The sequence below is a fragment of the Etheostoma spectabile genome, chromosome 23 (assembly GCF_008692095.1).
Source record: "Etheostoma spectabile isolate EspeVRDwgs_2016 chromosome 23, UIUC_Espe_1.0, whole genome shotgun sequence".
Lineage (NCBI taxonomy): Eukaryota > Metazoa > Chordata > Actinopteri > Perciformes > Percidae > Etheostoma > Etheostoma spectabile.
Window position 1 is genome coordinate 500,327 of NC_045755.1, and position 11,090 is coordinate 511,416.

The window sequence follows — 11,090 nt, forward strand, 5'->3', positions numbered from 1 at the left end:
GTCTATGGTATTTTATTTAAACATGGTATACAGGAGTCCATCATGCATTGCATTCATTCCATCCTGTCTGTAGTAAAGTCACAATGTCCACACTCACAGCAGTACTCCAGTCATAATAGAAGTGAACATACGTGCGTATCAGTTGCCGTTCCGTATATCTTTATCCCTGTAGTCTCAAACCGAAGCATTTCCATTCCAACTTGTTGATATTTCCGGAAATTATACACCGCCTCCATTATTTTCTGGCCTTCAGCATCCATGCTCTGGCACAATGCGACATTTGAGGATTTTCAGGTAGTTTTGAACCTTGTTGGAGTCTCGGCGAAAGCAGTAGAGGAGGTCATAGTCTTTCATCTGGCGCCACTCTGCACTTTTAGATGGCAACAAAGCCTCAGGAGAAGTCAGGCTGTTGACAGTATTACTCGTTATCCCCAACCCCTGCATCTGGAGAGAAAACGACACATACACACATCAGCTCATGAAAGAAGCCATAACGTTCACTGACTCAGCCCACCCTTAGATGTAAATGTGGTGGGCAAAACACCTGTCAGTATAAGGAGACACCCTCTTGATTTGTGGAGATATTTGGCTTTTTTTGGTCTTGTTTTTATCCTGATTTTGTTTATTCATTAAATGTTCATGTCCAGAGTTCACACAGAATCAAACCTAATTGACTTATGCACATTCAGAACTGGGAGAATCTTAATACATGTCTTTTGCTCACAAACAAATGCATTCTAAAGATATAATATATTACATATAAAACATTTTTCTACAAAAAGAAAACCAACCACTGCCAAACACATTCAGAGAATCAATGATGCCAGCTGACCATACATTAAAGGAGAACACCAACTAAATAAAAATTCCTACATGTTATTTCCATTTTTGTGAACATGACCTTGTCTCTCTCAAAACCAGAAACCAGAGAAGTAAGTCTCAAACTTGGTTCTTAGTTGAGAAACAGAAAATATTCTCAGATACTGGGCATTTTAGGCCTTTATTTTTATAGGACAGATGGAGACATGAGAGGGGTAATCACATGCAGCAAAGGGCCACAGGTCAGAGTCGAACCCAAGGCCGCTGCATCAAGGGGTACACCACTAGATATGGGCGTGCTCTACCAACTGGGCTATTCAGGTGCCTGTATAATACCATCTATTTTAAGACCTGTTTGAAACAGAATATTTTATGTCATCAGTATGTTATTCTCTCTGCACGAAGAAAAAGGGTATGCCTGAAGGATGCTCTTCCTTTCTTATAACATAAGCTATTATCATAATAATAGCTGAATGTTTTGGGCTGAATCTGAACAATAGGTTATCTGAGGGTGAGCAATGCAGTTTGGATTGTGACGTCAAGTCTTTGTCATCTGTTTCACTAAGGTTACACAACCTAACAGCAATTACATCCCTGGAAGCTACATTACACAGCAGCTCCAAGCATTTAACATACATATTGCCAAATTGTGATGTAGAGAAGTTATGAATAAACTCTCAAATTAAAGCAAGTACTTTAACTGCTCATGTAAACTTCTTGTCCCAACTCATGTCCCACATCTTTTCACTTTGGCATTCATGGATGCATATAGTACCTTCTCAGCAACTTTCTCTACCCCTTTGCGTAATTCGTGCACCATGTCACTCATCTCAAGAGCTTTATTGGAGCTGAAGTTGTTGAAGTCATCATAGTGAGCCATGCTATGATGGAAATGCCACAGAGGATCCCTCCATGCCACCAAGAGCTTCAGAATCACCTCCGTCAGCTCTTCTCTCTACAGTGACAACAGGACATTTAAAAGTCAATTCAAACTCAAGCCATCCTTTACGTCATGACAGTTGTGTGTAGTTAGGATGGAATTAGAATCAATCATTAGAGGTTTGGAATTATGCAAAATAAAAGTGAAGGGACACGACTGAAAAAAACATGGACAATGGATGGAATATAGAAGAAGCAAACTGTATGATGCAGACAGTGCATGCCAAAAACAGGAAATAGTTTTTATAAAGGTTAATTCACCGCCATTCTCTGAGCGTTCTCCTTGCCATTTGGGGTGAGGATGGTGGAGGTATGACAGTTGCGACTGACCCGGCCAACTTGGTTCCTACTGGGCAGGAAATACTGCTCCTGACAGGACAAACATGAATGCAAGAATGAAATGTCAGAGGTCGGTGTCTAATAAATGTCAACTGTGGCTGGAGTAAAGAAGTTACAAATGTAATTGTAGAATGAACTGCAATTGCGAAGACTCGCTTATGGAAAATACTGTATATCTATGTGTGTACACTATGGGTCTAATGATACATCAATCTGGATCAATATACTGTTTCAATGATCAACAACTATTCAAAAGAATAGTTTGTTTTTCTTTTAAATGTCTGGAAGAGCTCAGTAATTAAATTGTCTAATCATAGTTTAGTTGATATAAATGTAACTATTTGTGTTAAATGGATTTATATCAATCTCAGACCCCTGAATTACATTCTGACTTTATGTCATGTACTGTATATTGTTTATTTGTAAGCAAATATCATCCAAAGAATCAATTTAATATTGGATCAGGAGGAAACTCATGATTTACACCCCTAGTGTACACTCAATTGCCATTTATAATCAATTATATTGTCAATCCTGTCATAAACCGGAGTTTTGTTTTATTTTGTAGGGTCACTTCCCATGTCTTGTTTGATATCTTGCTTGTCTTCCTGCCGTGTGTGTTAGTATAAGGAGGCTGCTCTAAGGGTTGCACGCCGGAAGGCTACCTCAAAGCCATGGCTCAGGAGCTCATTGCCAGATTGGTTAAATGACTTCTTAGAAGCCTGCTTCTCTGTCAGCTAGCCTCCAGCCTGCTAGCATCCATCAGCCCAGCAATTTATTCGGCATCCGACCCTGAGCCTGTTCCTGAGATTTCCTGTCTGGCCAACATCTGGTCTGTTCCGCAGTTCCCCCTGAAATACGACAGCTATCTCCTGACTCCTCAACTGCTGCAATTCCCAGATTCTGTGAAGTAACCGCCTGCTCCCGATGAACTCCACCTCTACTTAGATTGAGCTTTGCCTCAGCACCTTGTTGTTTCTCTAGCTTTCTTGTTGCCGGGCCCCAGCCCAGTTGCCCTGTCTCCGGTCATCAGTCCAGCTGACATGTCTCCATTCCTGCAACCCAGTGTCCAAGGTGGCTAAGGTTTCTGGGTTGACCGCCGTCATCTTACAGAGGGTCTTCACCTTCGCCTCTGGCCACATGAGAGCCATTTCCTTCACTGTCTACCATCACAGAGGGTTCACCTTCCTTGCCAACCTCCAAACTCCAAAGGGTCTTCACATTAGCCGGAGAGGTCTCACCGTCGTCGCCGGCCTCCTGCCTGAGGTCTTCAGCTCTGTGTCTGCCCTGCTTCCAGTTCCACCTTTGCCCTGACCCCAGGCTACCTGCCTGAGGCATTCAGCTTTTCCTGTTTTTTCTTCTTCAGTTCCCTGGATACTTGCCACTGAGTTCCTTCTGAAATCCCACTCCACCCACCCAACTACACTTGGACTGTTGTGACTTTCGTGTGTTTTGCTTAATCTGGAATCCGTCACTCAAATTTTTTTGGGGGGGCTGACTTCCTACCTTGTGTGTTTCCCGCCTTTGTGATTGTCTGCCCTGCCCTGAAGCTTTTTGCCTGTGTATCAACCCTCATGTCTCCTGTCTCTCGTTACCACCCTCATTGCCTTGTATATTTAGTTTGTGTGCTCCCTTTGTCTGGTGTCAGGTTGTTGTATTTTGTGTCAGAAGTCTGGCTTGTTTTAAGTGATTAGTTTCCCAGTGTTTCAGTTTTCATGGTTTTCTTTTGGATTTACCTCAGTTCTCTGCCTGTTTTGGAAGTTTTTCTTAGTTAAATCATTGAACTCCACCTGCTTTCTCCTCATCTGTGTTCTGCACTTGGGTCCAAACCTGCGTTCTTCTAGATACCCTGACACATCCCATTTATCAATGAGGGTAGGCTAAATAAGAGAATCTCTTTCAGTATGACGCAATATAGTTCAACAGCAGCTAAACTACATTGTTTTGGAGTAATAAACAAACAACTGGACATTGGAAACTTCATAAAGGGAGGATTTAATGCATGACTGTTGTGTTAGACTGCATTAGTTTCAGCTAGCTTTACCTAATAAAACTGACCACTGTGTACGTATGTATGCAGTATAAAATTCTCCTTTTCTAATCAATTAAATGATCGAAATAAATATACATCCTAATATACAGTGTAATTAACACATTTAGCAAACATAAACATCCTGTTACAATTTCAAACTTATTTGATAAACATAATTGGAAACACGTTGTCAGACAAATTGCATGAGGAGGCTTACAAACTCAGAGTGAAGGTCGTTTGAAATGCCGTGCATCCTGGCTGAGTGTTGGATGACCCGGTCAAAAAGGTTTGACAGGGAGAGGACGTGGCACCCAGTCTGGGCATTGGTACAGATAGGTGCTGCACCCACGCTGGTCAGTCTGCTGCACAACAACAGACAGACCAACACCACAAAAGACACTAGAAGAAAGACCAAGGGGACAACAAAGAGGATAAATGATGCAAAACACTGAAATGGAAAAGAAAGATCCAAAACACAAGACAAGTCTCAAGCTGAATTATTCTTAAGAATGAGAAAATGTCATGCTCTGCTTTTGGAAAAGTATTTAAAGTTTTTTTTTCCCCCAACATGTTTAAGTCAGGATGAAAATACAATCAAGAACAGAATGTAATATAGACAGAATCCTAATGGAGAAGTGGAGAGAGGACTGACAGTTCTTTCTTCATGCAAAGTTCTATTCCTGAAATACCTGATTTGATGTTTCCAGGCATCCTGCAGGGCACGGACGAGCTCCTGTCTCAGAACAGATGGTGCAGAAGCTTTTCTATTCAAAGATCCCTGAAGCTTCATATGAGGGTCTCTTACTGACCATTTCCCTTTTACACTTATAGTAAATATCAACGAGAGTGAGAGAGAGAATGAGAGAGGAGGAGGGGGGTGGGGGGGTCATGCAGTTTGTTTGTGTGTGTGTGTGTATGTGTGTGTGTGAATGGGGGTATATGGGTGCGTGGGTGTGTGTGTGAGTGAGTGAGTGAGACTATTATAATAGAGTAACCTAAGGCAGTCTGCAAGAGTGATGACATCATCAACCAAGGACATCCTCCCAACAAAACGTCATTCGATTCGGTCCAAGAAATTTTACATTGACAGTTTGGATCCACTCAGCACGCTTCTCCAGTACCTATGACTAATGTCTGCATGCCCTCCAGTTTGAGAAAAGACATACAACCAAAAGGTCATTTAGAGCACTCCATGCACTACAAAGAGAGCTGATGAATGAACTTCATGAGCTCCGAAAGACACCATAGGGCAGCAGTTAATGAATGTCATGTTGATTTGGGAAGCCAGTTAAATGACGTGGATCACTTCCTCTCAGTTGTAAGCAGCTGACTCATCTTTCTACGTGTTGGTCAGACATCATCAGATGGCTAATAGAACATAACAGGCCTTAGAAAAGGTTGTCATTCCTGAGAACAATTTAGTAGCTGAGATGAGACGCAACGAAGTGCAAATACTGACTGTACTCAAGTAGATTTTTCTAATATTTTTACTCTACTATTTTTTGTGGCAACTTTTTACTTGTACGCCTTACATTTTAAGACAAATATTGGTACTTTCTACTCCTTACATTGTACAAAATTGGCTCGTCACTTTAGTTTTGTACACAAAGTCGTCATGTCAGAAAATAGCGCGGACACGTGCCTCACACCGTGAGTGTGTGTGTGCTACACAGAGAATAAAGTGAGTGAAAAGAAATAGAGACCAGCTGTCCCGTTGGAGGATAATCTGCTGAGGATGTGTGTGTGAGTCTTTGAGAACTGTAAGTCGGATAACTTATGTTGTCAGTTCATTTAAGCCTGTTATTGTATTGGTCTGTAGTTTTTGCACAATTAAAGTAAGTTAGCTAGTGATTTTGTTGTTTGTCCTTTTCTGTTAGCTGGGTTGCACGTTGCTTGATAAAGCATCAAAAGAGAGAAGTTGTCTCCGTCCGTGTTTTAACAGACACACCTGGAGCCAAGTTGGAAACCAGAATCAGCTTTACAGTTTACAGTCCTCACTAACAAGTTTACAATAATTGTTTGAGTCATCATTACCATATTCAGTCTAATTGGATGGTACTATACTGTACATTGCACTTGACGCACCACTAAGACAACTCTGCATTCAATTGCGGAAAATCAGCGCAGCTTGATGGCGCTAAGGTTAGCACAAAGTAATATGGACGGCGACATGATTGAAAATGAAGAAAACAGAGATTGGGCAGACAAGCAGCAAGACATTCCCAATAATCCTCGGCCTTGTCTGAGAGAGATGTTTGAGATTGCAGGCATCAAGAACGACTCCCGGCCAATGTGCTGGGCAACTTTTTAACTCATGTCTGTTTAGTAATTCATGTTTTAACCTTTATTTTCTTTCCAGAAGCCCTATTTGAGCCCACACACATACATGTAGATTCATTTAAATGTTAAGGGGGAAATTAAAAAAGACAAACTGGATCTGTGAATTCTCACAGAATCCCAACTGAATTCATGTCTTGCTGCTCAGTCAGAATCTTATTAACCTGGAGTCCCAGTTTCTGTCACAATAATCATATATGGGATGTTTTAGGCCTACTGGCAAACATCAATTTAAAATGTAGGCAATGGCATATAAAGAGCATGTTTTCATGTCTACTGAAGTTCCTCAGCGTGCTTTCTAGTAATATACGTGTGGTTGAGGGAGCTTTGCATAAAAAATGGTTGTCATTCACAAGGCTACTTTTACTTTTATACTTTAATTAAATTTCCAATGTTTTATTATTTTTAATCGAGGAAAGAAGTTAAATCAGTACACAAGTAACACAAGTGTCTGTACTTCTACTTAAGTACGGGAAGTGAGTACTTTTGCCGCCTCTGGCAAGTAGACACTGCAAACTTTGATCCCCGGTGCCTTTCTGTGTGGAGTTTTCTCCGTGTTTGCATGGGTTTCCTCTGGGTCCTGAGGTTACCTCACACAATAAAGACATCCATGCTACGTATCTCCTGCCGTTGCCCCTTGACGTAGGTACTGGCATTTACAACTGGACTTGGTCCCCGGGCGCCAGAACATGGCAACCCACTGCTCCTAATTAGTTAGGATGGGTTAGGATCAGATACGTGCACACATAGACATCCAAAAGGGCTTTAGCACCTGCCCTTTTTTCTGCATCCATGTTTTTTGTTTGTTTTTTATTAATACATATGGAGGTGAGTGGTGATGAACAAAAGACTAAGCAGCCAGTGCCTCAAGTTCAAAACTAATTTCCCCAGCACTTTTGTCATATTTTTACTTTTAATAATGAATTTCACCAGTATCCGACTCGTAGTAGTTGTCTCATTAGGCCTCCCTACTCTCGCACAACTCAAACACACTTTAGTGTATTATACAGAGGGTCAGAAATATTTAACAGTCTTTTCACATCACTCATCAAGGTTTCTAAAGAACAGTTTAAACAGAGAGTAAAATTGTTGCTCCTAAGTTGTCTGAATTTTCCATATGGGTTTGTGCTCTTAACGCAATTTTATATAAATATGTTTTTTTTTTACATAATAATATATAAATGTTTTTAAATTGTTAAATATAATTGTTTCTATGGAGATTGCCACTTATTAAGCCCCTTGAGGGTTTTCAGCAATTGTCCATCACCTTTTTGTGAAACACTGTTATAACACTGTTTTAATGTTTTTGTTGTGAAAATAAAATAAATCAAGTCAAATCAAATCAAATTACAAAATTTACTACCTGTAAACTCAAAGCACTGGCTGCTTAATCTTTTGTTCATCACCACTCACCTCTGAATAAATTTAAAGAGAAATGATAGGGGTTGAATTTATTTAAAAGTCTTCTTGAAGTAATTTGCACTTCAAGCTTCATTTGTTACACGTGTGACGTCACCCACCCCCCATCAATGTCCAAATCTCTATCGTTTGTGCTTAATTTGTGCTGATTTGTGGAGTTAAAAGAAACGTTTGTGCTACATCAGTTTTTACGTTATCAGGCTTTGGAGTGGATTTGGACATAGATGGGGGGCTGGGGGACGTCACACGTGTTACAAACAAAGCCTGATAACTTAAAAACCGAAGTAGCACAAATGTCTCTTTTAAAGGCACAAATCAACACAAATGTAGCTTCACGCAGGTCTGCCTGTCTCTCTCTGTGTGTCTGTGTGTGTGCGGCGCGCACCGCGGAGAGAGAGAGAGAGAGAGAGAGAGATCGATAAAGTCTCATCTAATGAGCTGATATTTTGATTGGGAAGTTGTGTACAAACAGGAATAAATATGGGCTATGTTTATTAATAAAAAGCAAACAAAAAAACATGCATCCAGAAAAAAGGGAAATTTCTCATGAGGAAGAAAAAGGGCAGGTGCTCAAGCCCCTTTTGATGTGTGCAATGTGTTCAATGTCTGTATGTGCCTGACAGTTGCAATGACACTGCAAAGACGCAGGCAGATGATGACCAATCAGAGCAGACTGTGCTTTAGAGGAGAGGGGGTCTTAGTGCTAAAAGGAAGCATTTCAGACAGAGGGCTGCAACAATATATACTATGAGAAAAATATTGTGTTTTTTAACATTAAAGCATGTAAACATTTTCTAGTTGACCCCCTGGTGAAATTATAAACCTGAAAATGACCATTATATGTGCCCTTTTAACTAAAACAACTCAGCCTAAGTATAGAGGAAGCTGACAAGGGACATAGTGGAGGTAAAACGAGCAATGCAAGTTCCATAGCAACGGTGTCTGTCCCCTGACTCAGATCAATAAAATAAAATAAAAAAATAACCTAAGATACCCATTGTTGTCCCACGTCCCTATCCTTCTTCATTTTTGCCCTAGAACTTCCAGCATGTGCAATCCATGCAGAGAGGAAAATCACTGGTATCAAACTGGACGTTGTGACTTTAATGAATAACATAAAGCCAATTTTTGGCCAATGATTTGTTAACAACTTTATCACAACCATAACAGTCAATTACACATCCATGTTTCCAACGTTTTGAAAAAGGATCAAATTTGACCTGAAGACAACAGGAGGATCAAGTACAGTACATTAGCCTGTAGGGCCATGATGCCTCAGCTAAACCTTGGCTAACTCATTAGCTAGTCACTCATGCATGTTAGCAAGACAGAGGTTAAATATTTGTTAATTCTTTTGGCTAACTAGCTGTAAAGTCGAGCCACCACTCACCTCCACAGGACCTCTGACAGGGAAGCTGTGTGCTAACAGGATTATATGTTCAGGGTAATTGGTAAGGCAGTCAGAGTTGTGTTAATATACAGTATGTTTTGTTTATATTTAAAATAAATAATTATTTAGTAAGTATTAGTGCTTTTTCCATGAGCCCCTGCCACCCAAAATGCCTGTGCACATCCCTGGCAACTGTAGTCTATATTCTTCTCGTTCTACTTCCGGGATTGCTCCGGTGCAGGACATTGCTCTGGCATGGCCCGATGGCATGTGGCCATGAGGTGCTCATCAGGATTGGGTAATAAACTTGGTCTAGGGTTACCAGACCTCCCAAAAAATTTGCGACAGTCCCCGAAATCCAAGCAGTTGTCTTGAATCCCAAATCCTGCCCTAATTGTCCCGAAAATCGGAGCAAAATCTCAAGAACAGACTCGAGTAGGCTAGTTATAGTCTGATAGAATATTAAAAACTGTTCATGGTGATTGAGCAGCAAGCTCCCGTCGGCTACTCTTTGGCTGCATTGATAACAGGCATTGCTATTTTATGATTCATTCATTGTTAAAATGGAGGCTCAGACTGTCCCAGGACCCTATGACCACGTAGCTATAAAAAGCTAAAAACGTCTCTGCAGGTACAAGGAGGTACTCCAACCCAGTATCCCAACCCCCTGTGCTCCTCAGATGAGGAGAAGGAGGGGGAAACATCTGTACACATCTATAAAGACATGTAAGAGTAGCCTACCTAGATAGATAGATCGCTAGATCGATAGATAGATAGATGTTTATTGATCCCAATAAAATCGGAAAGTGTTGCAGCAGCAAAATCAGTCACACAGCACAGAATTTAAATATAAATGAAATACTAGGGTACAATATACATACACACAACAAATGAAATAATAATAGGAATAAAATACAAGAACAAATGTTTTGTTAGGTAACATCATCCTTGATAAAGGATTGATTTTTGATGGTTCGATGGTTACAGTTTTTTATTATGTTGTTTTTAATAAAAAATAACGTTAGCAATGTTTACAATGTACTTGCAGCTAGCTATCTCTAGATTTCAACTATGGGAAATTTAGGTTAGTGAGACTAGAATAGAGAAGTTTCAGAACAAGTTAAGGGAAAAGTTGTCATTAGGGATTAGTAAACTCTGGACTGAAGAACCTTTATGAAAGCTAAACGCCCGAACTTTGTTTCTTCTTCTTTTTCCTCTCACTGTAATCCTCCCACAGGCAGTGTCTCCATTCATCTCTCCATCAAAGCAGGTCAAAACTATCTGTAAACATGCATGTTGATGCTCTATGGGTTGTCCAGGCCTGATTTTGTGAAAATAAGGGTTCTTTGTAGTTTAATTTCCCTTAGATCTCTCACAGCTGTGCCTTGTTTTCAGAGTTATGGAAATACTTTTGAAAGCATGGTTTATCAGCTTTCCTCCCAGGAGAGTGGTGCCCCAAATGTATTGTCTTTTGAATTTTAAACAAATAATTGCTGATAGCCAAAGCAGAGTGCAGGCGTTCTATGATAATTAAATATGAATTAATGTTAATGAATTAACCAGCCATAAAAACTGCACTGGGATTAGCTGAAGTGTTGGACAGAGGGCTGCAGATAGATGCAGCAACCGACCAACAGACATTACCATCCCTAGAGCCTTATCTAACAGCTAATTAATCCATTGCTTGTGATGATTCTCCTATTGAGCATGCTCTTATCCCTCTCCTGAAAAAGATCTACTTTATTAAGTATAATTACATTTATTAAACATATGACTAAAATGGTGTGTGATTGTGTACTTCTTATACCAGATGCT

At 40.3% G+C, this 11,090-nt stretch overlaps 1 protein-coding gene across 1 annotated transcript; it reads right to left on the reverse strand.

Moving 5' to 3' along the window:
- On the reverse strand, positions 1 to 4,976 carry prl2 (prolactin 2). The gene is made up of 5 exons (XM_032505413.1): positions 4,819 to 4,976; positions 4,347 to 4,528; positions 2,020 to 2,127; positions 1,595 to 1,774; positions 1 to 444 (listed from the first exon to the last, which is right to left on the reverse strand). Exons 1-5 carry the CDS (start codon positions 4,838 to 4,840, stop codon positions 250 to 252), a joined length of 687 nt encoding a protein of 228 aa, XP_032361304.1. The 5' UTR covers positions 4,841 to 4,976; the 3' UTR covers positions 1 to 249.
- Between the last annotated feature and the right edge of the window lie 6,114 nt (positions 4,977 to 11,090).